Here is a 26,853-nt window from a genome sequence, read left to right as displayed (position 1 = left end):
GGCCAATTTCCAAAACTCTGTCCTGTTTATCTACTGAAGATCAAGGAATCGACAAAAAAAGCGATAGAAAGATATTCTCTGCAGTATTTGCAATCCTTCTCAAGATTGCCTCGTCATGCAAAATATGCTGGCCTAGCGTTTTCTTCAACCTAACTGCCTTCCCATAGGTGTGGATCCATGCTTTTGCAAAATGAGAGTTCATTGTGTGATATGAGGCCAATACTCATTCTTCTAAACAAACAACAGAATCCAACCCAAAGTTCTAAAGCGACGATGTCAGGCTTCTAGTTGTTACTGTTCTATGCATCACAGCATACCCGGTAACCAACGTCTGTTCATCTTCGTCCAATTGGTCCTCATCATCCAACATCTCTTGATACTTTCGCATCATTTCAATAATCTCCTGCGAGACACGCGTGAACATAAACAGAGCACCAATCTGTAGGCGCTGCATCTAAGAAATTAACGAATGCATACGCCTCTACTTCACACGTTTGCAAACGAAGTGCCATTCGACGTGTCATTAGAGACGAAGGACGTTTCATGAACTGAAAAGCGATGTTGGGATTGATTGAGGGGCTCTTCATCCTACAATCTCACAAATTCCCAATTACTACTTCTGGAAGCGAGCAGCGCGAGCAAACTGCTTTGGCAAACTTGCAAATACTCTAGCTGACATGAAAGAATGACAGTGAAGATCTGTGAGCTGGAAGAGAAACCCGCGGGAAAAAGTTAGAGTGTGAACACTATATAACGCTGATGTTGAAAGGAAATCGATGATTTCGTATACCAACTATGAGTATCTGTGAGAAAACTGCAGTTGAATAACTTTCTAGTCTTCATCAGGTGGATTCGTTTTTTGAGTGGATACCGACTGCTCTATTGATTTGTAGACAATACAATCCATATCCTGAGGAAGTGGTACCTTCAGTAGAAGAGTCTTCCCCTTCTACAGAGATAAAACCACCGTCACCTATTCAAGGCATTCGTATCCTGAGCACCTCATCAATTGGGGCAAGTGAACCTGTTCGTCCGTCACTTCAGAATCGAAACCCATTGTTGGGGATTTTTGAGATGGACTGATTTGTAGGATGACACCTGGAAGTGTACCGAGTGAATGAGTGATATGATTGTAGATACTCTCATGGGACAACATGTCCAAGTGGAAATCCTTTACTGAAGAGAATTTGAACTATTTGAAGAAGGAATATTGGATATTCTTCATTTTAGTGGTCAACTTTGTAGGAATACTCTGATACTAATGAACCAAGGTGGTGTCTGTATTCAGTATTCAATTTCGCTCTTTCGACTTGACAGCTATTGTGGATACCTTAGCCATGTTAATAGGAATCGTCGCTCTTTCGAGTCGGAACCGTTTGTACTTGTTTTTTGTATCTTCAGGAGTGGATATTGATAGGATAGGTGGATTTCGCCATAGCTCTAAACCTCGTATTTCGTTCTTTGTTTCTTATTTATTTTCGTGTTACACGTATGGTACTGTTGTCTATGTTATGTGAAATTCTCTTGGTAACCTTGTTAACGCAGTGGTTAGTTCGGTTCCGTCGATATCCGAAGGAAGGTAAGGAAGGAGTGATGGGAGTGAGATACAGAGTTGACATTTTACCAGGCAATGACCTTTTCAATTCAGCGACGGATCCCAGACATCGTGTTTTTATTACAGCATCCTCAGTGAACTGTTTGTTGAAGAACCTTTGGTGCAGTAGAGACGAATGGAGTAGTGAATAGAAGAAATGCGAATGGTGAATGAGAGAACACAGCTATGAATAAAGGGGATGCGAATAGGAAAGAACTTGGATACAAATATCAAATAAGAGTAGTATAGTACAAAGTATGTCACTTTCTAAACAAACATCTAACTCAAAAGCCTCTTCGATTCCCTTTTGTTGACGCTCAGTCAAACTCTCAGGAAACAACACATCCGGAATCACCACCAAATCACCTCGATTCAAACCTAAAGCACTCTTCACCCAGGATGAAGGGTGAGGCAACCCTTTTCCCTTTATCCTCACCTCATTGAATGGTTGGACAGACCCTGAAGAGAAGGTTACTGTTGCTGGCGTTGATGTAAGGGTGCGAACCTGAACTGTCGTTCCCAATAGAGCCTGCATGTCAATACAATCATCTCCTCTACTTCTTTCAAGGATAGCTGAACGTGTATCACAATATCATCGCCCTGTCGCTGAAACACGGGGTGTGGTTTCTGATGCATACGAATCCTTACCTTCTGGTTTTCCACCTTGAACACTTTGGACCACCCATCAGGAACACCAGCAGGAATGCGCAGTTGGAGGACATGCTGGTGGTTGATCATACCAGAACCATGACAATGCTCACACACACTCCCTGAAATGACTCCATGACCTCCACATCGCGTACAATAGGTCATTCCTCTAGGAGTGTTGATGACCCCACGGCCCCCACACAAAGGACACGGACGTGAGTGAACACCCTCTCCTCGACAGTAGGGACAATGCTGGGTGAGGTCGAGAGTATACTAGTCCATCAGAAGAGAAATACACACAGTACATTTGTTGTAATCCCTGTATTGATTTCCTCTAGGGACAGAGAAATGGTATACTCAGGAATGGGCTGATGCATTCCGAACAAATTGAAAATAGAAAACTACAGCTGATTCTTGATTGATGTTACCCACTTCTTCTTCTTCCATCAGCCCATCATCGCCCTCATATGAAACTGTTACACCCTATTTATCATTTGAAACTAATAATCCGATACAGATTGAAATATATTGTGTACGAAATAACCAACTACACAGAGAAGCACAAGTAACAAGAGTCCTGATACTCTTAACATGATTTTGCAGATCCTTAGAAACCGATGAGTATCATTGTTCGGACTCTGGAGCGTATCTTCCTCTTCCTGTTTACTCTATACATAACGAACAGTAAATCCATTTCTACAAAGGATTCTTTGGCTGAATCTGGAGTAATCCATCCCTCTATATGTAATGTGGGTGTGTACAGAAACAAACCATCTTCTGCTCGAGTATGGATTAGATTAACCATTATACATAAATTGTAGATTCAATGAACAAAATTGTGATTGTTCAGATTCCTTTTTGGTATGTCCGTTCATCATTCGATTCCATCGGATAATACCTCTACAACATCGAGTCATTCCAGTCGAAAGAAATCCGGTGTTCTTCCTTTAGTAAAGAAGGAACAGGAAGAGATTGCAATTATGTTTGATCCTCCTGCAAGTGAGTCGGAAGATCTTCGACGCCTCTTTGACAATGAGAAGGACGACAACATGTTCTTGTAGTTCTTTTTGTTTGGTTTAATATAGAAACCACCAATACAAAGCAAAACATGGAACAGTGGTAGACTCTATCAACTGCAGGAACAATGATGAGCGAACATATATGACAGCGGAAAAGAGTGATGTAAAAACCCACTATTGTGACATTCGAACAGGATTGTAACACTTAGATATTCTGCGACGGTGTTGCAATTGTGGTCGGAATTGTAAGAAGAATTGTCCCAAACCAGCCCTCTTCGTTCAGAAAGTGAGAGCTGTCTACAATGGAAGATTGATAACCAAGATGGAAAGCGATCGAATACGGAAGAGCGAGAAGGAGCAATTTGGAGGTCCGATTGATACAGGAGATGATTCGACAGCAGTAGCAACATCAGTAGTAACAACACGGCTGAAGGGAACAGAAGTGGGGAAATCGATAGATCAGGATTTCAAACAAATAGAGGCTGGCTTCAAAGGGGTGGATGACGACATGTTGTCTCGTAGACCCAAGAAACGAGATCATGCTAATGAGGAGGATGAAGATGGTGACGAAGATGGTGACACCAAGTTGTCTCGTGTAGGTTTTGAAGTGTAGTTTTAAGGGATAGATGGAAGATGAACTGATGGATGTGGAGCGTAAGAGTGAGGTGTTGATGTCATTGTAGCGAATGATGAGGTGGATGCAGCTGTCTTCAGTGATGACAGCGATCATCAAGAGTTTGTGGTCCCTAATCTTGAGGCCGAAGATGAGCGAAAGTTCGCAGAAGAGGGACCTGTTGGGATGGATGTGGGTTGTAATGGGTAGAGAGATGACGACGATGATGAATCAACGAAGAAGGATGGAGAGAAGGACAAAGAATTGATTACAGACACAAGTGATGATTCAGAGGAGGACAGTTCCTTGAGTGATTTGTTAGAGGAGTCAGATTCTGAAGAGGAGAACCAGTCCACAGACTCAGATATCGAGGCTGCACAGATGAAACAATTGGTAGGGGAGGATAGCGACTGTGACTGTAGTTGAAAGATACGTTTATTCGGAATGGAGGCAAGATTCGTCAGGAACAGTTGGGTAAGCTACTTGGATTGGAATTGGAGAAGAATGCAAAGTTGAAGGAGTGGTATACAAAGAATGTGATTTCTGCAAACAAAATGGTGAGTTTGTGTACAAAGTTGGATACCGTCACTCACATGGTTACATTCCGAGGATGATTGTTGTTTGTTGTTCTAAACGGGGTTTTGGTTATCTTATGGTTGTCATCAGATACTGATCCGCGACGGTAGAAAAATGTTCGCAAAGCAACATATCAGGAGCTGCATTCGTGTCCTTTCGTTCTTAGTTCATTGCACCGAGTAATGAGTAGATCAGCCGCTTCTCTCCGTTATTCTACACAATCAATGGTCTTTCGAACTCCCGTAATGTCCAGGAGCCAGGTCTTCTTCTCAACAGACGCTAAGAAAGTAGGCTTGTCTATTTTGTTCCATTCATGGTTAGAGGGCAGAAGGTGAAGATATTCAAAAGAAAGTAAAGGAAGCATCGGAAAAGGTGAAGAAGGAACGGGCTGCAGAGGCCTCGAAAGTGAAGGCGACTCAGGAGACACCAAACGAGGAGATTAAGGTTGTAAAGGTAGTTGGTTACGATTTTTATGTCATGGAATAGAAGGAAGAATGTTTTACCACGGTTGCAGGGCCTGATGGGAAGGAAGTGACGATCCAGACAAAGCCAGTGGATTCGAATGGCAAACAGCCTGTGGAAGAGAAGGTTCTAAAGGTTCGTTTCACTGTTGGATGCTTTAGGGTGTAGTTAGTTGATGAGGTTCTTGCTTTGAATTTTGTGCAGATTAGTCAATTTACGCGCCTAATAAAAGTTGTAGTAGATAGTCTTCGTGATACATAGGAACGTTTGGGTCTTCCTGATGTGTTGGCTGCTCCAGTTGCTGCTGCTCCAGTTGCTGCAGCTCCTGCTGTGGGCGGAACAAGTGACGCAGGTGGTGCTGCACCTGCTGCTGCTGCAGGGGAGAAGAAGGAGAAAAAGACAGCCAATGTGAAGCTGGTGAAATACGATGCAAAGGATAAGATTAAGGTGGGAGTGGGATAGAACTGTAATTTACAGATTATTAAGGAAGTACGTGGCTTACTAGGATTGGGCTTGAAGGAGAGTAAGACGATGGTGGAATCGGTTCCTGTTGTTTTGAAGGAGAACATGCCCAAGGCAGAGGCTGAGGCACTGGTTGCAAAACTGAAGGAATTGGGTGCAGAAACGGTGTTGGAGTGAGGACATAACAGTTGCAGAAGGGGTGAAAACTGTTTTGGAATGAGGTTGTTTTGGGTTGTTTGTAAGAAACAGAATACGCCGTTTGCTTTGCGCAACACTGACATTCTTTGCAAGGACAGTTGGGCTGAGTACACTTTCCGCAGTCTTGGCAGATATCACAAGTGCAGTTGGGATTCTTGCAAGTCTTCTTCGTATTCGTACAAGGACAAGGCATTGATGTTATTAACGAGATAAAATATGAGATAAATCCAGGTAGTCAACTGTTGAAACGAAGCATGACGCGAAGGAATGATAGATGTACCGGATTGATAACATAGATGTGCAACATTCTGGATGATTCGTTCTATAGGTGATGCGATATGTGACATAATCCTGACCACTTCTTCCATGAGTGATGATCAACATGTTGAATTGAATAAAAACGCACTGGATATTGTTGATTCGTGGCTAGATTTTTCCAAAACCGAATCATCACCAAAAGAGCAACCTCAGTTTGAAAAGCGTGCCCAACGATTGGGCTTAGGTGCTAAGTTTGTCCCTCACAAGAGAGTACGCAAATACGTTGATGCCTCATACATAGCAAGAAGAAGTTGGAAGTGTATTGAAAAAGAAGGTACTACGTGAAAAACGGAGGAAACGAGAGCAAGTGTTAGAAAACAAGGACTCATCCTCCGAATCTGATTCTGAGGAGGGTTTGAGCAAGGCAAGTTTGGTAAAATCAAAAGCAATTCGTCAAGGTAGGTTTGGGTGTTTAAGATCATATCTAGTTCCTCTTACAAAGCAAAAGAATACCTAAACTTGTTTGTTTGAAGTACAGAAATTTATCTACATTCCCTCAACTACTTGGAGGGAAATCACATTTCCATGAAACAGTACGTGATTGAAAAGAAGCTCGGAAGTGGTACCTGTACAACTAAGGAACCGAATGATAGTTAGTTGGGAGTGTATTTTTGGTGCGATGCAAACAAGACGGACAGATATATGCCCTAAAACAAGTGCGCATCAGCGAAAACGATATTCGTAATTCTGTTATGGAGTGAGTAATGGAAGATGACGGATATGTGAATCCCTCAAGAGAATCCAGCATCAATGAGTACCTACTACAGCACTGTTCCTCATCTGAAACATCGTATTTTGTCAATATGAAAGGTATTATTTGGATGGATTTGACATGGAGATCAATTCTATACACGACGTACAGAAAAAACTCTCTGGAACAATATGGTATTCTCTAGTTTGACTTATCACTGTTAGGTTTTGGAGTATGTTGGTCTTTCGCTTTCAACCTGTCTTACTCAATCCCATACTTTTTCCAAATTGGACTTGATCCGGTCCTTGATCCAAGGTATATGTGTCCACTGGATTATATCAAGAACTCCATTTCCTTCACTCCAATAACATTGTGCATCGTGATCTCAAGCCCAGTAACATCCTTATGGATCTCTCTAGGAAACACATCAAATTCTGTGATTTTGGTTGCAGTAAACGAATTTTGGGGAATCCCGATTCGCATCGCAGTACCCCTCTAGTTACAAGTCGCTTCTATCGGTACAAATATACACATTCTTTCACTCTAGTGCCCCTGAGTTATTGATGGGCGCTACACACTATGCTTTCGCCATTGATATTTGGTCTCTGGGCTGTGGTGATTCTCTCTCAATATTTCGTAATGGATAGTAATTGCTGAGATTCTTCTTGGGCATCCTCTCTTCGTCTCTCTTGATTCAGATGGAGATCAGCTTGTTAGTATCATTAATGGTATGTACTTCCTGCATTGTGAAGAATAGTATTGGGTTTGCCTACAGAAGAAGATATGGTCCAAATGCAAATTCCAAAGGCGAATCGAGATTGTAGGAAGTGATGAAGAGAGTAATTGCTAGTAATTCTGGGTATACGGCGAATTGATCCTCTACCGTTTGATTCCTTCTTTCCTAGTGATATTGACATGTACCTTTTGTTGTAAGGTAACAAGCAAGGAACTATATCACTCTCTTACATAATATACTTCAGTATGATCCCACAAAACGACCTACTGCGCAACAGTTGATGGAGTATCCATTGGCATCATAGACATGCATTTCTCTGAGTTCTCCATTTTTAGTTAGTCTAAGTGCTGTTCCCTTACTGTTTGTTATATCCACATATCTAGTTGTTCTGTGAGTTCTCCACATTCGGTGTTTGTTATCATGAGACAGTTTCAGACAGATGATTTATTCATCTTATCAAACTATACACTTGATAAATGGACGAATACAGTACAAAAATGAGCCCATTTTCCTGACTCCTAGTTTTCAATGGATTTCTATCTGTCCTATCTCCAAAAATGGCCTGACTTGTTTTTTGCTGAAGATGCTCCGAATGGGGAGATGGTTGGAATCGGTGTAGGGAAGGTGGAAGGTGATACTGCACCGGAGAAGAAAGACTGGCACGGTCACGTTTCTGTCTTAACTATTGCTCCAGAGTATCGTCGTGTTGGATATTCTCTCAAGTTTATGAAACTTATCGAGGATATATCCGAACTTGTGTAGGAATTGTTTGTGGCCGTTTTTCATAGAGATGACGCTTTCTTCGTTGATCTCTATGTTCGCACTGACAATTACTTAGCTGTCTCTTTATATAACAAGCTGAAATATTCTGTCTACCGTCACATTCTGGAGTTCTATAGTGCCAATTATGATGCTTATGGTATACTGCTGTTTGATGGGATCATTGATAGATATGCGCAAAGCACTTCGTCGCGATAAAGACGGTACTACAATTATTTCTCCTTATGACAAACCTATTCATGTGTCAAAGATTTCTATGACTCTTTGAAATGTCTGTTACAAACAGAATACGTTTTGCAGAAATGTTTCAAACATTTCGAGTATGATAACAATGCTATTCTTGATACTGACCATCCCAATCGAAAATAGGATTTACAATAGCGAATGGGATATCCTTCACAAGGTTTTCAACTGCTTTAGCTCGAGCACTTACAGAATCGGGTTTACTCTATGTATCATACTTCTGATCCGCTGGACACCTCTGCGAGAGTTGATACACAGCCCTCTGGCAGAAATACAGGGTCAAATCTACACTTCATTGAAAGCCATTCTCGTACCCAAAATTGCTATCCCCTCGTGGTTCAACGATGGTTCCAATTACCTGTCCGCGATATACATGAACACGTCCATGTATCTATATGAGAGAGGAGATTAAACACTACCAGAATAGCCAGGTACACATTCCAGAGTGCTTTTTTGCCAATATACTTTGGTAATTCATTCATCATCCATTTCACATTAATACCAACTTGTTCTCCTTCGATATCCAATGACGTATCCTCCGAAATAACACATTCACCCAGCTGCGAGGCCTTATGAATAGCAACAGAAAGAGGATCTGATACGATTTCCCGAATTTCACGCTGTATATAAACGTCAACATATTGCGTACATGTGTTGCATCTAAATTTATCCCGTACTTGGCAAACAGCTCTTTGAATTCGCGAAACTACTCCTCATAGTCTCAATCTTCAACCACTTTATTCATATTGCTTGTGTTCAGCCGTAGTGTTACACCTGTTAATTGAGTAACCATCGTGTAATACTCTTTTGATCAATTCTTGTTGGAGAAACGTGGAATTCAGGGAAAGTTACTACTTTTCACATCTAGGATTCTTTGATTTTGATAGTGTATTTATGATAGAATCTATTTAAGTGAAGGAATGGGATACGATTCATTAGTCGATGATATCGAAGGGAGCTGCACCTAAGGTCTTATTCAATCCACCGTTGGTTGTATCTTTCGAAGGAGATAGAAATCGAGAGTTGTATCCAATTGATAAGATATAATCCCACTTCGTGTCACTTTCTTTTCGAAATGAAACGTGTTTTACTTGTTGCTACACTATTAGTAAGAAGTTCTTCTCTTCTGTCATTTACAGTTCGGTTCTCTTGCTATTGAGCCATTGGAATGGGCACTTAGCGGAAGTCTTCGCAAAGGCTTTTTTACCACTGTTCTAAGTGTAGGAAGGAAGCCAGGAACCCATGGAGCCCTTATGACTTTTCCCATGCTTGTCGTACGTTTTTCGTTGAAACAATGATTATAAGGATTTAGAAACTTCAGCAACACTAATTCCTTCGCTCCATTGTGAGAATTGCAAGGTTTAGTTGTATTGTGTTCCTGAAGTATAGTCTGGAGCTGGCTATGATCGTGATTTATCGGAAACAGAGACGGTTGTGGGTTGCTCTGCGGATTATTGTGATAAGAGTTACTCTTCTGTACTGGTTGTAAGTTGTAGATAATAAGAAATACTGCCCTGCTAACCACTCTCCTCACAACCAGTGTTGTTCAAATTACGAGAAGGATTATTGTGGGTGGGATTCTCGTGTTAATACGTTTGCTTCCAGTTATTACGCAGAAGGCTCTATTGTCAGTGATGAATTTGTGTTTGGCGCTACAGGCTTCACCGGCTACTTTGTGGATGTGTTGTAGGCCTTTTACATTGATCTGATTATAAGCAACTCTACCTTTGAGGATCTCCCTGATCCGGCCCTTGGTGTCTTAGGTTTGGGTGAGAAGGCCTGTAATCCCACTTGCATTGATCCCATCTACAACAGTATCCATGATAGTCTTACGTGGGCTGACAATCTGTTTACAATGTGTTTTGGTCTGAGTACTGGTATCTTGGCTATCGGTACTTACGATCGTCGCTTCCAACAGGGCGAGATGCTATGGACAGTGCAGCGAGAGAATGAGTTGGGCTACACATACGATGTATACGATATGAGAATCCAAAATATGACTTTTGTTGATTGGCAGGTGAAGACGAAAATCTATCTTGATTCGTAGAAACCGATTCCTGCGGAAATCAAAACGAATGATAATTATATTCGTTTGCCCAAATCGATTTGGAGACAGTATATTCAGAGTATGAAAAATCGATATCCAGATCTGCCTGGTGATTCTGATGGATATGAAGTGATGAATAGGTGTGGTGAATGAAACGGTCTTCTATGGTCTGGCAATCGATGATATTTCAAACTATCCCACCTTCGATATTCGTCTTTCTGGTATCCTCTTCCACCTCCCTCCTGAACAGTACTTCATTCCCTTAGATCCTGTAGAGAATGGGTACATCATTGGTATACGCAGCTGGGATCAAGTAGGCATGCGACGAGGAACTGAGATGTAGGAGACGATTGGTCTTGGATTGGTGTTTTCGCGAGGTTATTTGACCGTGTTTAAGCGTGAATTAACAGGATTCGCAACAGCGAATAAGGAGAATTGCAACGGAGGAGATGACAAAACTGGTGTTGGCTCTGTGGAGTGGTCGAGAGAGGAACATCACTCCAAGAACAAACCTTGGTCTTTGATTGTGATTATTGTGTTGAGTGTGATTATTGTTGTATGTATTGGCGTAATGTGTGCTATGAAGTAAGATTCGGGAATGATCCTCATGGATAGGAAGAAGGAGAATGAACTGAAGAAGTCCATTGGATACCGTACCTTTGATGAGGCTGTGAGAGAAATCTGCCATTTTTGTTGAAGCTAACAAGAAATTGCTAACCTAATTCCATTTTAATATCTTTACATAGCCGATAGACAGATTCGACTGTTTCCTGATTCGGAATATCCACTTCTGTGATGATTTTCTCGATTCTATTCATGAATTCAAATAGTTTGGATGAACTTTTTGGTAGTGTTCTTTCGTTTGTTCAATTCTTGCTTCAGCTTGTCTACACTCATTTTGGCGGATTTGTCCAGAACTTTCATCTTCTCCACACGTTTTTTGACTTCTTTGATCGATATCTTCTAGCGATGATCACTTGAATCCCAATATTCCTACTCCATCGAATACTTCTGGAATCTTTTGAATAAGTTCGTAACACTTCTTCTTTCGTGATTTTAGTTCCTTTGTCACCTTCGTATAGATCTCCTTACATTCTGGCTTTCCTCTATATTTCATAGGATTCTATTAAGAAGAACCTCAATTTCGCTGGAACAAGAGATTCGAACTCACTTTCAGTTATGGTGAGGGATTTGTCGACTAGCTTCCTCAGAGTGTTGTATTGAGCTATGGAGTAAGATAGGATTGTATTTCCTACTCTGTGCTGACATGAGAAGAAGAAACTGAGATTACCAGATTTCTTTCTACTCTCTATCTTCACATATGGATATCTTTATTCCATGAAGAAAGGGTGACTTGAATGAACTGATTAACAAACAGTGTATCAGTTTCTCTTAGCTCACATAAGGGTTTGAGTTCATTTCTTCGCCTAAGGACGTAATCGGACCATGTCCACATAACACGGTTGTATTATAAGGAAGAGTGAAAAGTCGTTTCTGAATAGAGTTAACGATCGCTTCCGAGCTATACCTCAATCCCACTCGCCACTCTTACTCTCCTCCTTCCAGATCGGTTCGGCCTATCGATCCCTTAAAGAGGGTATCTCCAGAGAACAGGAAACTTCCAAACGAATAGCAAACACAACCGGGAGTGTGCCCAGGAGTGAAGATGACATGACCCTATGTGAGAAACCAGTAATTTGCATACCACACGAGTTCCAACTTCAATGGCTTGTTTATCTTTGAGGAAGTTGAAGGGAATCTTGAGACCCAACTCCTTAGCTTCCTTCTCAACAGCTGATAAAAGTGGATAATCTGCCTTATGCATATATACAGGAATTTCGCCAATTTCGTTAAATAATTGAGCAATTCCACTGCAGTGATCATGATGACCATGAGTTAGAAAAATGCGATCAACATGACATTAAGAAGACAGAATACAATGTCATTTCAAGGATATATTGACTTCACATTTCTCAAGGGCCTCGATAATCTTCTTCGGCTCTTCCCCAGGGTCGATTAAAGCTCCTATAATTGATAATGATAGAGACATCGAAATACCCATTTTCACACGATCATCCCACATCAAATAAGCATTCTCCTGATACGCGCCGTTTGGAATCATGTATACCTTTAAAAGCGCTGGGCGATGCTCTCCACAACCGCACTAGAAGTAACAACACGACATGGAAGAAGATACACCTAATTGTCAAGAACACCATCTAGTGTGTACCATCTCCGCCACACTGGCCGTCACAATCTCCTCCGCTACATCCTCCCCCGCAACCGCAACCACCTCCACAACCACCACAGTGGTGAGCACGAATGACTGTCATTCTAGATGCGACTCTTGCTATCGAAGGCTTTACGGAACGAACAAGGAACATGAAGAGAAGTATGCCATTTCTTTTCATGTTTGCTACAGAAAGTTATGTCCAGGCACGAAGAGGAAAGCATGGGACATCTCGGTTTGTTTATTTGCAGAGGTTAGTAACTGAATATCAAGATACGCAGAAACTGGGTATTATTTCTATTTCTAGTGAATGTGTAGAGGCACAACGACAGATTATTGCTAATTTGGCGAACTTTGCCTATGATCCCTACAACTATGTGATTATGAGGGAGTTGAACATTGTAGTTTATGTTAAACAAGACTCAACCCTAGTTGGATTTGTTTTTAGATGGATTATCGGAAGAAGATCGTATTATCCAAGAATATGCTATTGGGGGAATTTGCAATTGTTCCTGTGGTAGTTGCATATCTCTGTATTGATATAGATCACGAATTTGCCCTTCACATTCTTTCTGACAAGTCCAACATCCAAGCCATTTTACGGTTACTATCGTCAACCAACGAAAATACAGTGATATCTACATTAACGACACTATATTATTTGTGTGCCTGTCCTGAGGGAATTCAGAGTATTCTCTGGGATTACTGGTAATGAATAGCTTGTCAAAAGAAGAATGTCTCAAAGGCAATACACGCCTATGCCTCTTGTGATAATCCAAAGCTTAGCAACATTGCCAAGTGTTTGGAAAGAATAAACTAGTTGATACATAGTATTCTGTTTGATACAAGTACATTCGAACCAACATTCGGTCTGTAGAATGTTGAAGAGGGTAGATGCTAAGATGAAAAGTAGACTATCCTAAAGGTCAGAAGAGACCGTTTAACTCCTTGAACAAACAAATTTATTCATCCGAATCCGATATACTACCAAAACGATTGCTTGCCTTTCCGATATAGGAAGATTCCTATCCATGAGTCACTCCATTAATTCCCACCGTCATTCTCTGTGTAGAACCGCGAGGCATATTGATACGCTGATACGACGTATTATAACCATCCTCCATACGACGCTGATTCGAGTAATTACGATATCCACTCGTCGGTTTATAATTACGGCGACCATCATTGCGAGTACGATGTTCTCCGAAGTTATCCGGCTGGTTTCGAACGTCACCACTCACCTCACGATGCATATTCCCGTCCCGACGTATATTGCGACGATGGTAGTTGTCATCGCGAGGACGCTCATCAAGAGAACGGTTATCACGCTCGTCACGTCGATTGCGTCCATCACGGTCATCGCGATGGTTACGACCACCACGTCCTCCACGACCTCGTGTAGAACCCCTACGGTGCAAGTTTCTATTCATGACCAAGTCCACTCACATGTACGGATCGAAATAGACATCAAAGACATAGCTTTGGATGCTACGGCCATTCTTAATCAGGGCTGAACAGAAGTCGTCAACATCGAAAAAGGTCACAATGACATCCCGTTTGTTCTTTGGGTCTGGATCTTCAATTTCCATTCTCTATAAATTCAGCAATGTATTGGAACCAAACCTGTGGCTCAGGAAGTCCAAAGAATTCTTCAATGTGCTTCTTTGTGACATAACGTGGCAACTCCTTCAAAATAAGCTACAAATGACTCTCTGGAAGTATAAGTACCGAATAACTATCCAATTTGGCAAGTTGTTTGATGCGTTTGCATAATTCCTCCATTTCATCCTTAAGATGTGATTCTGGTTCCCTATAAATGACTATGAACAGAAGGTGATTGCTCTTCAATAATTTCGTCGTTGTCGATATACTCGTCATCTTCACTTAGGTTCCATTTGTTTAGAAGGGGAGCAGGTGCAGACACTTCCGAACTCACTTTGGACATACTGGCAACCGGATGAACCAAACAAGGCTTTCTAAGGGTTTTGATGAGAACTGTAAAACCCCGAGCATTTCGGCTCTTTTAATTCAATGTATGCTGAATAACAGAATGGGAAAACGATACTATGGATTAGATATTGCTAAGGGCATTTCTGTTCTGGGAATGGTTTTGTCCCATTCGTTTATGGGTACGGCTGCAAAATGGAAATCGTCTATTCTGTTTAGTTTAGTTGCCAAGATACCTACTGTTCTTCTATATGTTTTGATGGTACCGATTTGTCTCTTCTCGCAAATGGGATCCCTTTTCTCTCTAATTTCTGCGATTTGCGTAACACTATCCTTTTTAAATGTTTCAAAAAAAGGATTTGGAGTTGTTTGGCGTTATTTGCTAATGAAGATGGTTTATGCTTTTCTCCTCCGAGGGATTGAGATTTTTTGGAATCAGTGGACAGTGGATTGGGACTTTTTCGAGACAGGGAAGATGCAGTTACCTGTTGTGGATATTCCTTTTTATAGTCACACTCTGGATTGTATTGGTCTTATTGGATGGTTCGTTCCACTTCTCATTTATTTGATACGTTTAGTTCCTTTTTTGAAGGATTATCGTATTCAGGTTGCGATTCTCTATGTTTTGTCTGTTGTTATTACTATTTTCTCTCGTGATATGGCGAGTGCTGGTGTGAGAGCCGAAGAGTATTGTCGTACTAATAATCTCTACTTCTTTGCCTATCTCTTCTCCAAAATAGGAAAAGGGCCATTTCAGATTCCTCAGCTACTTCCCTTTGGATTGATGGGAGGAGCCATTGGGATTATCTTGCATTCTACTGTAGTTTTGAGCCCATTGTGGTGGTTTTTTCTTCTGAGCACTGTCGGAAACGTTATTATCGGAGGGATCTTGCTCACCCACGTTGATGACTTTGTCACTGAATTGTTTGAGAGTTTCAAACCAGAGGGTTTTATGATCATCATCGCCTCGGTCCAATTTCTCTTCATCCTTATCTGTATGGTTCTGGTAGATGATACCAAACGTTCTCCAGCGAAGCGATATCGCGTATTGCATCATACAACGTTTCTCCGTCGTATCAACACACTCTCTCTCTCAGCCTACGTGTTGGAACCCTTTCTCTCCAAACAGGTATTTCTCGTTCTTCAGTTGCCTGAGCTCTTTGGTACTGCGATTGACTATGAGAAAGAAGAGTGTCTGTGGTCGTGGCCCGTGGTGGCTCTCTATTCCTTTCTAGTCGTGCTGTTGGCCATTTTCATCGCCCGTATCTGGGAATACGGCGACTTTAGGTTCTCGATCGAGTATCAGCTTGGGTTTCTCATGCAGTGGCTCTTTGGAAGGAGCTGTGATAAAGTTGATTATAAGAAGAACATTTATGGACCTTTACGGGAACTGCAGGAGGAAATTGCGAATCCAAGAGTGTCTGCAGTAGATGTAGTTACTGATGAAATGGATTAGTTGCATGATTGTTTATTGGAATATGTGAATGTGATTGCGATGGTTGTAGTTTATAGTGCCTATTAGCAGCCGAAGTATATTCATTAGCTGTTGAGAAACTCGTTGTTGGAATATGCGTTTTATGTGTATGCAGCTATCACCTGCCATTCCATTTTCTTGAACTATTCATACTACAAACCAGCTCATGAACAGGATATCAACAAAGAGTACAATCAACATCAAAAGATAAAAGAGACTTCAGGACGATCTTTAGAGAGTAGCAACTAGATACAATCTCTTCCATAAGGGCAATATCGTCAGGTTGATGGCCATTCACAAGCAAAAAGTGACGAGTGAGTGAATCGACCTATAAATAAGCCAATATCATCTAATAACTACTTCTTCACTACTCGAGTTGGAATTCACCAGCAACTCCATCACCTTATCGAGATTGACTGCATACTTGCATAGTGGACACAAAAACTAGCGTAAAAGGAATAACCAAAACCAACTTTAACGGATGCAATCGACGCCTTGCAGTGTTTGATATCATAGTTGAAAAAGACCTGAGCAAGTCGTGGACCCTCTTCACTTCCACAGATATCGCATTTTGAAGGTTCTTTCGGTATTATAGCATGTTTAAGCGCCTGTGTCTCCGTGATTCCATTTGGATAATATACAGGAGAGAGGATCGGGCACTTTAACTCAATAGATTTGAAAAGAATGGGTATATACTCCATCTTATGGTAAAGAAAGCGACAAAAAAGAAGACAGGAAGAACGGGAATTGGATGATACTGACGATGAATAGAACTGTGAGTTAGATCAAGAAGAAAGTCTCAAAAATGAAGAGTGGAGACACTCTATAGGAAAAGTGGAGAGTTTGAACTAGGTCATTCATTTTGGGTTCTACACGGAATGCGTCGGAGACGTGGTGAACTGCTCGTTCAGATGTGTAACAGCGGTTTCAAATCCGAAAGTCCTTCCAAGAGAATTCGTATGTCCTTGTTAGTCTCATATTGATGATCAAGGAGTGGACCCACCACCAGTAATCGTTCCTCATATTAATTTTCCCACTCCATCGTCTCCTTCTCGATCACCATCAAGGAAGAAGACAACAATTGTATTATCGACTCCTCCCCGTCAATCCCGTTCAGTACATACATCTCCTGAGAAGCATATTCGTTTTTCTGTAATTCAGTTGGAAGCGAGGTGATTCGTTAGATTCCTGGAGAAGAGCATCCTGTTGAACCAAAACGTCCAGAAAATTGGTCTCCATTGACGACAACGAGCATTACGTTGGATCGTGATTACACTCTTCCAAGTAAACGGAGTACGCTTAAACGATTACTGTATTTTAAGGACGTTGTTCAGGGAGAGAGAACTGCATTACCATTGGTAGAACGGGAGACAGACTCATTTCTTCTCTCTGAGGATGAGTCTTTGGTATCGCCTCCGCTTCCTTCTCTTCCTCCTTTGCCTTCCGTTCTGGAGGAATTCGTTGATGAAACTGAAGTCCAGCCAATGTCGAGTATAATGACTGAAGAAGATAAAGTGGAACAATGTGGAGAGAATATGTTGACTCCCTCACAGGAGAGGCTAGCAGTTCACTCCTCCGAAATCTTGTCAACTCCTTCACAGGAGAGTTTATCAACTCCCTCTACAGAATGCCTGTCAACCCCCTCTACAGAAGATCAACCTTTCGAGATCCAACATCTGTCGGAACTACCGCTTCCGATAGAACCACAGGCTTCTCCCAACATATCAACCATTAACCACCTTCACAGGAAAACCACAATCCAAGCAGAATCATTGTTTTCCTCTGTGTTCCAAAAAACCAAGGCATTCATCGCATCCCTTTTTCATCCTTTTTCTTTTTCTTTTTGTGCTTGTTGGAACAAACAGGACAAACAACAGAGGGTTCTTCATGAAGTGAAGACGATATAATCTCCTTCACTGCCATCAGATTCTCTTCAGTAGGTCTATCAAAATAAAAGTTGTAGACAACTGGAGGATTCATCGCAGTAAATCGAAGAGAGGGATCAACCGAAAGAGTGTCAGGCGAAGAGCAACAACAACCCATCAAAGAAAGAGTGAAGAGTGATATAGAAACAAACACATCCCTTTCCCCATTACTTCGTAGAAACCACCTCCTTTACCTTCTTTTCAATGGTTTCTGTTACCTTGTTGATGGTTGAATCGATCTTGTCTTCGTGCTTACTCAGAAAAGGACTCACACAATCTCTGTACAATACATTTGCCAACTATAAATGAGAACATCAACCTATGAGAACATCAATGTCAGGAATGAAACAACAAACCAACATCACAATCTTCACAATGTAGTACATGACATTCCTATAGTTTATCCCATCACAAATGTGGTACAATTTCGCGAAAATGGAGACAATCGACTCAATAATACTAAAGAAACCAAATACAACCCAATAAGTTAGCCTAGAGTGACACAAAATCCATAATACTGACCACTTTGTATCATCTTCTCGATCCTTCGAGTTGAGTGCTACAAGGGAGAAATAGGCAGGATAAACGAAACCAATCATATTCCTACGAATTATTCTTGGTGTCCAACAAGACGAGATGAAAGGGAGACCCAAAAGAAGATAGCCCAACACAACAGCAGCACCAAGCATACACAACACAAGATGGCAACGGCGCATATTTGTCTTCTTCTCCCAAGACTTGAGGAACTCTAATCTCAACAACTACGTTAATCAACTACCGATATCCTTAGTCTTCTCATCAATCAAACTGAAATAGTGATTAATACACTCCATACTCTGAATTGACTTTAATTGTAAACAAGAATGCGAAAAAAGAACAACACACATCCCCACGGGAATTGCAACAGACATTCATCATCAGTAACTCCTTTCTAACTGCATTCACCGTTGTCTAATCTCTCTCTTCTATTGTTTCAAACTGCAAATGACTGTTACTCGTAACTCTTCATTCAACAAAGCGCATTCATCCTCTTCATCAACACTGGTCTCAGCCTTTGTTTGTGAGCTGAATAGATGAATTCCTTCATAGGAAGCAAACGAACCGAGATGGACTGAATGATACCGAGATGTTCTACTTATCACTTCTTCTTGTTTTGTACAATAGAATATAGAGATATCCAGCTAGAATTCCACTCAAATGACCCAAGAAAGAGACACCAGGGAAGAGAGACATATAGAACAGTTCAACCCATGTAAAAAGTGCAAATCTATGTTGTGAAATGAAACGAAATGATTAACGGAGAATGAGGTGAAGTTTGATACGAATGATACACTATCTTGTATCCGAATAGGACACAACTGTAACCAAGAGAATAATCAAAATAAGGACCAGAATAGAGATTCAACGCATTTAACAACCAAGCAAAAAAGACAAACAAGCTAATCGTAACACTATGAATCCAATATTACATCCCAGAAACAATCATGAGGAAGACTGTCATGAGCATGAAGGCTTTTGATCCCATTGCTACTTCCAAGTGTGAACCCTTCCATAGCAACGAACTGACATTATAGTAAATATGATATGAATCAAAATGCACAATATGAAACTTCACTATTCGCAGCACATCAGAAATTGATCCTGGATGAAGCACGAGATACGGGCATAGTGCCCCTGTAATAGTCACTTAGCCAATATTCTTACATGACAAGTCAATCAATGGATAATAGTCTTCCAGAATGTATATACCGATAAGAAGAAGAGCAGTTGTAATTGTTACGGGGGGCTTATAAGGCAACTGTTGATACTATAGATCATACCAACGTGAATGTTCCAACAAGAGAGTATAGCCGTAGCAAAAGGTAAAGAAAATAAACTGTATCATTCCGACTATTTCTTCTTGGCATGGTAGATGATTTGTGTTGCAAACTGTACAGATTTGATGAAATGTGAAAGAACTTGTAATATATGTAATCATCCTATTTTCTATTCTATTCTTTCGATCAGTCAGGCACGGATCGTTTTGCTTTTTCTATACTTCGCTCTTTTAGTCGGCGTGTAATGAGTGGAATTCCGAATGATAAAGATTTGTTATCAGTAATTCGTGTGGGACGGAATCAGGAAGTCTCTCTTCTTGTCCACGTGAAGCCAAATTCTAAGCGAACTGGGATTGAGTGGCAAGAAGAGATGTTGTTCATAAAGTTGATGTCCCCTCCTGTAGATAATAAGGCAAATAAGGAAGTATGCGAAGTTTTATCTGATTTGATTCATATTCCTAAAAGTCAAGTATCGGTGATTCGAGGTGGTAAATCGAGAGAGAAGGAGATATTGTTAGGTGGAGTCACCCAAGAAGGAGTTTTATTGCAATTGAAGGAGGCTTTTCAGTGTTTTGTTTGTTGTAGGGAATAGGATGTTCGTAAGAGGCAATACAAACAATATAGGTAATGTGATAGAATTTGGACAGCGGAAACATGTAAGCATTTCCAACAGAATACGATTATATGATCATTCTCTTACGTGATCACAAACTACTATAACAAACAGATCATTCTTTATTTTCCACTTTACGATCCTCAGGATCATCGATTCGCTTTCTTTCTGTAATTGGGAGATACCGATAATTCTTTCTGTAGTACAGCAGAAAAACAATCACACAAACCAGAACAATGATAATCAACCACAGAAACCAATTCGAAGATCCTACTTATAATACACAACCACAACTCCTACTTTTAATAACTACATTCACATCACCATCCTCTCCACTTCCAGCAGAATACTCTTTACAACCAGTATCAGAGACCCATTCACATGATAATACAGAGTTCGTCGATAGATCAGGAAATTCGATCTTCTTAGATGCTATAGTTATAAGCCTATTCAACCTCTTACAATCTCTCTTGATTATTATTTCCTTATTGTAATTTTCTTCTCGCTTAATAGTAAAATTTTCTCCCGAAATATGTGAATCACTACTTATCGTAAACTCCTATAATCCATACAACAATGTAGACGCTAAATCATAAGGTACACGTAGTATTAATGCTGGGTTGAACTGGATCTCCTTCAGCAAATCCTCATCAAAGAATGTGATATACTGATGTAGAGGGAAGATGGAATACTTGTACTCTGCTACAAATCACGACCCAACGTCAATTCTACTATCACTAGCAGAAATACGAGAGACATTATACTCAGTTCGAATATCATAACTACAACTACTGCTACACTTCTCATCCTTAAAATAGAACTGGCGCTTGATAATCTCGGTTGGAATGCCATTAGTCAGAACGTTAATCTGAACGGTGTGATCAGAATCTGCATGAATTATTTATCATACAAATCATCTACTATCTTCAGAATTGCATGAACACTTATAGAAACCACAATCACTTGTAACACCGGAACGGGGCGACCCACCGCTACACAACACGAAACTGAAGAGAAGAATAGAAAGAAGCACTTTCATTTCGTTGGCAATCATTTACTGGTACGATACGCCAGGGAGGCGCAATGGCGTAAAGGCAATAACGCCAATTCCGAATCCTTTAGGAATGGAAACGAGGAAATTGAAAGGAGAGGGGCCTATATCACCTCTTCGATCGATGGGGAGTGTGAGCTTGGATACAGATGAGGAGCTTGCTAAGAACACTGATACTATTGACAAGAATGCAGTAAGTAAAGTGATTCGGACTACATCAGTACGCTCAGGAACGACAGAAGAAGAATTATCGTTGTATATCACGCCTCCAGTGAAAGGATTTGAAATTACGCCTTCGTTTATCTGTCGTAAGCGATCTGGAGAAGTAATTCCGGATCCACTGAGTAACTATCGTTTTACTTGGTATCGAAGCCGAAAGTACTTTTTATGTAATGGAGAGAACTGTATTAATGCCGGAAAACAGAATGGAGAAATGAAATGCCAGTGCTTGACGTGTTTGCAGTTTGGTAACGAGCGACGATCCTATTTTTGTTGCCCAGATTGTCTAGCTAGAAATTGGAAGTATCACGTACAGTAGAAATTGTAGGAGAGTCTGATGTCTAGAACACATATTGTGACAGCCTCTTCCACTGTGAAGCAGGAACGACGACTTCCTCTGATTGAGGGGATGTCTGTGAAAGATTTGGCAGATATCCAGATTAAGCAATTGACTAATCACAAAGCATCGTTAGAAGGATGGGAGCGAATCTCTTCAGATACGTATGTATTTAGTATTAGAGTGACATTCAGTTCATATATCCCATCAGAGCAAGATGTAGGCCACAAGTTGAAGATCGAGGTAATCTCATTGAAAACAAATTCTGTCGCCCTTTTTAAAGAATCCGAACCTGTTATCGAACGTATGATTCTCTAGTGTCCTTACCGTAAGCTCCTTCGTATGCTCATCCTCGTCAGTGGAAACGAGTCTCCCCCAATACTGTATTCCCTGCTGCCAATGGCTCTATTGTCATCACCTCCTACAATATGCTGGCAGATATCTATTGTCGACCGGAGCTGTATACCAATACGCCTCGCTGGGCACTGGATTGGAAGTACCGCCGGGATCGGTTGAAGCATCAGATTGATGGTCGAGGTAGTGACCTTTTCTGTCTTCAAGAGGTGGAAAAAGGAGAGTATGACAAGTATTGGCTGAAAGCAATGCAAGAGAAGGGATATGATGGATTGTTACGATAGTTATATAGTGTAATGAATAGTTATACGGTGAAGACACGTCTGATTCAAGGCAGTGATGAACGTGTTGATGGATGTGCTACCTTCTATCGCCGGGACAAGTGACATTTGCTATCAGTTCTCACATATAGATTCTCACTGCTTGGTTCGATGGAAATTCGTTTCAATGATCAAGCTGACGCTCGATTGGAGCGAGGCGAGATTAACTCTGTTCAATGTCAGAGGCTCAAACGTGGGAATATCGCTCACTTGCTACAGCTAGCTTATTATCCATCGCCTAGTAGGATTCTATCTTGACTAACTATTCAGATTCCTCGCCAATTGATTTCTATCTTTGTAACTCCCATCTTTTTTGGGATCCCAATTTCAACGATGTAAAGTTGGTTCAGACATTCGATTTGCTACAACAGATCCAGAGTGTGATGCGTCAGCTTCCTCTCCCACTGGTTCTCTGTGGCGACTTCAATAGTGAACCTTCATCTGCAGTGTAGGAGAAATAATAGTTTAAGAGATAGATACGAGTACATCTCTTCTGGTCACATTACTCACACACATCCAGAGATTACTAATGACCCACAACAACTCATTTCCCAACTGGGTCTGGCAAATTCCTACCACTCCCTCAAACTCCAGTCCTCCTATGCTACAATTCTGGGAAAGGAGCCAGAACTGACGAATTACACGGATCACTATCAGGGATGTCTGGATTACATCTGGGTGACGAAAGATTTCATTCAGCCTATCGCTGTTAGCTTATTACCAAGTGTAGAAGAGATTGAGGCAGTAGGAGGACTTCGACTACCAAATCCACGATATGTTAGTGATCATATGGCATTAGATTGTGAGTTTGTGTTGAGAACGAGTGTGTTTGGATGAGAGGGTTTGTGAATGTATTAGTTGATTTGTTTGTTGTTCTGTTGAATGTTACTTCTTTCCTTGTCAATTCATATCATGTACTATTCAACTAATTCTAGGATTCATTCATACTCATTTTTGTTACTGAATACAATCACAGGGATTACAGTTTCCATCAAGACATTTGTATCACTATTTTCGTACCATATTCTAATGTTGTATCGAAATTGATTGAGACCACTTTCCCTCCAATCTTCCATTTGATAATGCTAGATTCACTGTCTAAATATTGTGTTTTCGTATATTGCTTGATATGATTGTTGTTTTACTTCTAAGTATCAATTTGGTATGAATATGATTGCTATTGCTGACAGTTACACCACATCCTATTTCGATGCAATGGTTCGTTTGATGCCTTCAGAACAATCAGATTCTCCTATCTGGGAATTCACTACAACAACATCTGGAATTACTGGAGATGGTTCTAATACTTTCGATATGTATTACGGAACTTCCCTCTATTATTCATCCTGTGCTGCAAATTCTTTGACTTTGGTCCTATCAAACAATCGTCGTGAATGGATCAGTTCTGTTCAGATTCAGAATTGCTACACAAAAACACATAGCAATAAGAAGATAATTCAGTTTAATATGTATGGTCGTAACTCAGATACAGATGAATGACAGAATTCCAAGCCTTTGACTGTATCAAGTGTGTTCTCAACATATTTCCCTTTCCAAATTGAATACACAGATTGGAAGGTGATACAGAGTGATGTGTCAAGTGATTGGAATACTGTCAGTTTCGATGATTCCACTTGGAACACATACAAGGCTGTTGATATTCCTTCCACTTCTTCAATCACAACATATATCCGAAAGAGTTTCACAATGAGTGGATTGAATGATTATCAAGTGTTGAATGTTCGAGTGAAGTATTCTGGAGGAGTGGCTGCCTATCTGAATGGAAATCTAGTTGCTCGATTCAATCTGGCTGAAGACTTTGATTTCAACACAGAATCTCTTGCTATTCATGATTCTAGTGTGTTCTCTAAGTTCCATGTGATTCTGTCAACATCTGGAATTCAATGGTTTGAGTGGTTCTTCTTCTGATCCTGTTGTGTTTGATGCTACTGGAGTATTTGGAGTTGAAGACTGTTCTACTGTTGTTGATTCCTATTCTTCACTGGAATCTACAAATCCCAGTTCAGGTACTGTTGCTGGAATCATGGATCTTGATCCTTACATTGTTGGTGGACTGCCTAATACAATTGGAACCTATATTGACTGGACTGTTGAGAATCTGGAAGGAAGCAAATGGAATTCATTCAACATTCTGGGTTCATATATTGGTTCTTCTTGGGGCTTTGATATCTATGGCTATTCCAATCCTTATGATGAACAGGAACCAGTAACAATTCTGAATGCTGTGAATCAGACTATGATTGAAAGAACAAAGCCTCAAATCTCTGTTCCTGTGGCTTTGACTGGATTCGCATCCACACTCAATGCTCTTGCTGATTTCAACACCACTCATCTTGATCTACTCGTTCATTTATCGGTCATTCTCCTAATCAGTCTCATTGTTATAACAAAAAAGCCATACTAAAGGTATTTCAATCACTTTTCCATTCATAGCACTACATGACCTCACTTGGCATGACAATCTCGCACTACTAATCAAACTTATTATGTAAAACTACTTAGGAGCCGCCTTCATCTTCTTCAATAATGACAATTCCCTTCTTCCACCTTTCGGTAGTTCATCATATACTTCCTTAGGAAATACCATCACACACTTTCCACAATACCCAGATCCTCCACAAATACCTATACAATCATTCATTTATCATTGCCATCACTCTTCACTTCCACATCATTGTTCTGAGCTATCTCCAACATTGTCTCATTCTCTTTGCATTCCACTTCTACCTCTTCACCTTTAGCTGGTTTGAATGTGAATTCAACTACCATTCAATTCTCTTTCAAATTAGTTACTACCAAAGAATCTCGATGAATTATACATACGGCTTGTATACTTGACAACAGAAGGAGCAATTATGCGAACAGCTTGCATTAAGAAAAAGTATGTTCCAAAGACTTCACTGATTCGGTTTCATCAACTGGAGAATCAGCATCCAATAGTATTTATATGTCAGGAGAAAAGAATAATTGAAACAATATGTATTATATGTTTCTCTGTTTCTCCATTTGACCGATTTCGTACGGATAGGGCGGAACCCTCGTACGGATGGCATAAAGCCATTATCATCCTTCATATTCAATTCTCATCATCCTTTAACCATTTTCATAAAATCTTGAAGATTTATTAGTTCATCTCATCGTGATCATCAGATCCTGTGATTTGGACCCTTTCAGATCATTACTTCGGTTGAACTACTGTGATTTGAGGTTAAAATGGGATAGACAACACTGGATAGAATCATCCTTAGATGAGTCCATTTCACCACTTATATGCCAAGAAACTGGAATCTATTCAAGAAGAGTAAGTAATGAATGTCCAGGACATCAAACGAACAAGTAGTAAGATCTTTGCCTAGTCCACTTACCCATTTAATCCACTATTTGTTATGAAAAAGCGCCATATTATGTTCTGATGAGGCCTGAGACACAGTGTGCTTCGGTGGAGGAGTCGGTCACTCGGCGTTTCACTTGGACGTCAACTCTCCTTGAAGCTAACGCCAATTGATATGATATAGGTATGTATTGGTTTGATACATGATAACTGAGTGATAACACGGAAGATGACCGTTGATAAGGTGGCTAACAACCGCGATTAGCGTCAGTAATGGATGCACTCGATTATGCCGAATGTATCTGTAATTATAGTCAGAATAACCCCAAGTAGTGTGCAAATATTCACTAATTATTCAGAACATAATAACTGAATAGAAACACGGAAGATAATGCAGTTCAGAATGTATCAATAAAACCGCGATAATTATGGTAGTTACCACCACTGTTACAAATATCACCTGTATATCAATAAGTTGATCTACTTGTCATGCCCTATAGTCTTGTTTGTTAACGTCATAATGAGCATCAATCAAAATGAATCTTCATAGTGGCTGTAATCCTTGTTTTGTTGACATTATTAACAAGTTATTTTCTATGTTTCTATCCAGTTAATAGGCCATATAGCACATCTTCTGGGTCACATTATGTGGTTATTATGGACAGTTGACAAATCACATCAACTAGTGTCAGAAAGTGTGCACTTACTTTGATCATTACCATTTGACTATATTCTTACCATTTAGCACACATTCTTGGCTCAGATTCATCAAATATCATGATACTTCTTACAACAAACAGTGTCCATACTAATTGGATACAATTCTT

The 26,853-nt window shown here is 40.5% G+C and overlaps 19 protein-coding genes across 19 annotated transcripts; 10 read left to right on the top strand and 9 right to left on the bottom strand.

The window, feature by feature from the left end:
* Positions 1 to 262: 262 nt before the first annotated feature.
* JH06_1831 (hypothetical protein) lies at positions 263 to 679 on the bottom strand (the record flags this gene model as incomplete). The annotated part of the gene is given in 4 exon segments (XM_014672534.1): positions 263 to 299; positions 318 to 454; positions 486 to 588; positions 618 to 679. 4 exon segments carry the CDS (start codon positions 677 to 679, stop codon positions 263 to 265), a joined length of 339 nt encoding a protein of 112 aa, XP_014528020.1.
* Positions 680 to 1,778: 1,099 nt separating this feature from the next.
* On the bottom strand, positions 1,779 to 2,619 carry JH06_1830 (molecular chaperone; the record flags this gene model as incomplete). Its single annotated transcript, XM_014672533.1, has 3 exons — positions 1,779 to 2,123; positions 2,153 to 2,515; positions 2,548 to 2,619. 3 exons carry the CDS (start codon positions 2,617 to 2,619, stop codon positions 1,779 to 1,781), a joined length of 780 nt encoding a protein of 259 aa, XP_014528019.1.
* A 2,076-nt stretch (positions 2,620 to 4,695) lies between these two features.
* JH06_1829 (ribosomal protein L7) lies at positions 4,696 to 5,551 on the top strand (the record flags this gene model as incomplete). Its single annotated transcript, XM_014672532.1, has 6 exons — positions 4,696 to 4,737; positions 4,772 to 4,903; positions 4,937 to 5,047; positions 5,081 to 5,143; positions 5,174 to 5,359; positions 5,390 to 5,551. The coding sequence occupies 6 exons, from the start codon at positions 4,696 to 4,698 to the stop codon at positions 5,549 to 5,551; spliced, it is 696 nt and encodes a 231-aa protein (XP_014528018.1).
* Positions 5,552 to 5,938: 387 nt separating this feature from the next.
* Positions 5,939 to 6,347, top strand: JH06_1828 (hypothetical protein; the record flags this gene model as incomplete). The annotated part of the gene is made up of 3 exons (XM_014672531.1): positions 5,939 to 6,100; positions 6,132 to 6,288; positions 6,319 to 6,347. 3 exons carry the CDS (start codon positions 5,939 to 5,941, stop codon positions 6,345 to 6,347), a joined length of 348 nt encoding a protein of 115 aa, XP_014528017.1.
* A 797-nt stretch (positions 6,348 to 7,144) lies between these two features.
* On the top strand, positions 7,145 to 7,514 carry JH06_1827 (glycogen synthase kinase 3; the record flags this gene model as incomplete). Its single annotated transcript, XM_014672530.1, has 4 exons — positions 7,145 to 7,196; positions 7,229 to 7,309; positions 7,339 to 7,401; positions 7,432 to 7,514. 4 exons carry the CDS (start codon positions 7,145 to 7,147, stop codon positions 7,512 to 7,514), a joined length of 279 nt encoding a protein of 92 aa, XP_014528016.1.
* Positions 7,515 to 7,845: 331 nt separating this feature from the next.
* Positions 7,846 to 8,365, top strand: JH06_1826 (n-alpha-acetyltransferase; the record flags this gene model as incomplete). The annotated part of the gene is made up of 3 exons (XM_014672529.1): positions 7,846 to 8,075; positions 8,106 to 8,236; positions 8,268 to 8,365. The coding sequence occupies 3 exons, from the start codon at positions 7,846 to 7,848 to the stop codon at positions 8,363 to 8,365; spliced, it is 459 nt and encodes a 152-aa protein (XP_014528015.1).
* A 66-nt stretch (positions 8,366 to 8,431) lies between these two features.
* JH06_1825 (non-canonical purine ntp pyrophosphatase) lies at positions 8,432 to 9,133 on the bottom strand (the record flags this gene model as incomplete). The annotated part of the gene is given in 6 exon segments (XM_014672528.1): positions 8,432 to 8,545; positions 8,559 to 8,625; positions 8,655 to 8,731; positions 8,760 to 9,000; positions 9,018 to 9,046; positions 9,077 to 9,133. 6 exon segments carry the CDS (start codon positions 9,131 to 9,133, stop codon positions 8,432 to 8,434), a joined length of 585 nt encoding a protein of 194 aa, XP_014528014.1.
* A 460-nt stretch (positions 9,134 to 9,593) lies between these two features.
* Positions 9,594 to 10,976, top strand: JH06_1824 (aspartyl protease; the record flags this gene model as incomplete). The annotated part of the gene is given in 8 exon segments (XM_014672527.1): positions 9,594 to 9,611; positions 9,646 to 9,699; positions 9,730 to 9,805; positions 9,837 to 10,015; positions 10,031 to 10,357; positions 10,388 to 10,496; positions 10,528 to 10,700; positions 10,731 to 10,976. 8 exon segments carry the CDS (start codon positions 9,594 to 9,596, stop codon positions 10,974 to 10,976), a joined length of 1,182 nt encoding a protein of 393 aa, XP_014528013.1.
* A 124-nt stretch (positions 10,977 to 11,100) lies between these two features.
* Positions 11,101 to 11,504, bottom strand: JH06_1823 (hypothetical protein; the record flags this gene model as incomplete). The annotated part of the gene is made up of 3 exons (XM_014672526.1): positions 11,101 to 11,197; positions 11,229 to 11,350; positions 11,385 to 11,504. 3 exons carry the CDS (start codon positions 11,502 to 11,504, stop codon positions 11,101 to 11,103), a joined length of 339 nt encoding a protein of 112 aa, XP_014528012.1.
* A 275-nt stretch (positions 11,505 to 11,779) lies between these two features.
* JH06_1822 (beta-lactamase) lies at positions 11,780 to 12,212 on the bottom strand (the record flags this gene model as incomplete). The annotated part of the gene is made up of 3 exons (XM_014672525.1): positions 11,780 to 11,909; positions 11,940 to 12,064; positions 12,093 to 12,212. 3 exons carry the CDS (start codon positions 12,210 to 12,212, stop codon positions 11,780 to 11,782), a joined length of 375 nt encoding a protein of 124 aa, XP_014528011.1.
* Positions 12,213 to 12,796: 584 nt separating this feature from the next.
* On the top strand, positions 12,797 to 13,494 carry JH06_1821 (hypothetical protein; the record flags this gene model as incomplete). Its single annotated transcript, XM_014672524.1, is given in 5 exon segments — positions 12,797 to 12,905; positions 12,936 to 13,048; positions 13,066 to 13,306; positions 13,337 to 13,415; positions 13,449 to 13,494. 5 exon segments carry the CDS (start codon positions 12,797 to 12,799, stop codon positions 13,492 to 13,494), a joined length of 588 nt encoding a protein of 195 aa, XP_014528010.1.
* A 148-nt stretch (positions 13,495 to 13,642) lies between these two features.
* On the bottom strand, positions 13,643 to 14,562 carry JH06_1820 (hypothetical protein; the record flags this gene model as incomplete). Its single annotated transcript, XM_014672523.1, has 5 exons — positions 13,643 to 14,024; positions 14,064 to 14,209; positions 14,241 to 14,315; positions 14,346 to 14,427; positions 14,489 to 14,562. 5 exons carry the CDS (start codon positions 14,560 to 14,562, stop codon positions 13,643 to 13,645), a joined length of 759 nt encoding a protein of 252 aa, XP_014528009.1.
* Positions 14,563 to 14,949: 387 nt separating this feature from the next.
* JH06_1819 (hypothetical protein) lies at positions 14,950 to 16,180 on the top strand (the record flags this gene model as incomplete). The annotated part of the gene is given in 4 exon segments (XM_014672522.1): positions 14,950 to 15,990; positions 16,021 to 16,065; positions 16,077 to 16,124; positions 16,154 to 16,180. The coding sequence occupies 4 exon segments, from the start codon at positions 14,950 to 14,952 to the stop codon at positions 16,178 to 16,180; spliced, it is 1,161 nt and encodes a 386-aa protein (XP_014528008.1).
* A 36-nt stretch (positions 16,181 to 16,216) lies between these two features.
* JH06_1818 (hypothetical protein) lies at positions 16,217 to 16,739 on the bottom strand (the record flags this gene model as incomplete). Its single annotated transcript, XM_014672521.1, has 3 exons — positions 16,217 to 16,366; positions 16,399 to 16,482; positions 16,512 to 16,739. The coding sequence occupies 3 exons, from the start codon at positions 16,737 to 16,739 to the stop codon at positions 16,217 to 16,219; spliced, it is 462 nt and encodes a 153-aa protein (XP_014528007.1).
* A 1,391-nt stretch (positions 16,740 to 18,130) lies between these two features.
* JH06_1817 (hypothetical protein) lies at positions 18,131 to 18,796 on the bottom strand (the record flags this gene model as incomplete). The annotated part of the gene is made up of 6 exons (XM_014672520.1): positions 18,131 to 18,262; positions 18,293 to 18,356; positions 18,387 to 18,455; positions 18,489 to 18,566; positions 18,597 to 18,711; positions 18,742 to 18,796. The coding sequence occupies 6 exons, from the start codon at positions 18,794 to 18,796 to the stop codon at positions 18,131 to 18,133; spliced, it is 513 nt and encodes a 170-aa protein (XP_014528006.1).
* A 2,721-nt stretch (positions 18,797 to 21,517) lies between these two features.
* Positions 21,518 to 22,740, top strand: JH06_1816 (hypothetical protein; the record flags this gene model as incomplete). The annotated part of the gene is made up of 5 exons (XM_014672519.1): positions 21,518 to 21,978; positions 22,009 to 22,164; positions 22,195 to 22,304; positions 22,334 to 22,628; positions 22,659 to 22,740. The coding sequence occupies 5 exons, from the start codon at positions 21,518 to 21,520 to the stop codon at positions 22,738 to 22,740; spliced, it is 1,104 nt and encodes a 367-aa protein (XP_014528005.1).
* Positions 22,741 to 23,057: 317 nt separating this feature from the next.
* Positions 23,058 to 23,511, top strand: JH06_1815 (hypothetical protein; the record flags this gene model as incomplete). The annotated part of the gene is made up of 2 exons (XM_014672518.1): positions 23,058 to 23,122; positions 23,151 to 23,511. The coding sequence occupies 2 exons, from the start codon at positions 23,058 to 23,060 to the stop codon at positions 23,509 to 23,511; spliced, it is 426 nt and encodes a 141-aa protein (XP_014528004.1).
* Positions 23,512 to 24,523: 1,012 nt separating this feature from the next.
* JH06_5320 (hypothetical protein) lies at positions 24,524 to 25,099 on the top strand (the record flags this gene model as incomplete). The annotated part of the gene is made up of 2 exons (XM_014672539.1): positions 24,524 to 24,552; positions 24,589 to 25,099. The coding sequence occupies 2 exons, from the start codon at positions 24,524 to 24,526 to the stop codon at positions 25,097 to 25,099; spliced, it is 540 nt and encodes a 179-aa protein (XP_014528025.1).
* A 90-nt stretch (positions 25,100 to 25,189) lies between these two features.
* JH06_5319 (adrenodoxin-type ferredoxin) lies at positions 25,190 to 25,567 on the bottom strand (the record flags this gene model as incomplete). The annotated part of the gene is made up of 3 exons (XM_014672538.1): positions 25,190 to 25,320; positions 25,353 to 25,457; positions 25,492 to 25,567. 3 exons carry the CDS (start codon positions 25,565 to 25,567, stop codon positions 25,190 to 25,192), a joined length of 312 nt encoding a protein of 103 aa, XP_014528024.1.
* Positions 25,568 to 26,853: the final 1,286 nt, after the last annotated feature.

The sequence above is a fragment of the Blastocystis sp. subtype 4 genome (assembly GCF_000743755.1).
Source record: "Blastocystis sp. subtype 4 strain WR1 chromosome Unknown seqid_0086, whole genome shotgun sequence".
NCBI lineage: Eukaryota > Bigyra > Opalinata > Blastocystidae > Blastocystis > Blastocystis sp. subtype 4.
Note: the sequence above shows the minus strand (reverse complement) of the source record. Positions and strands in the feature narration are given on the sequence as shown.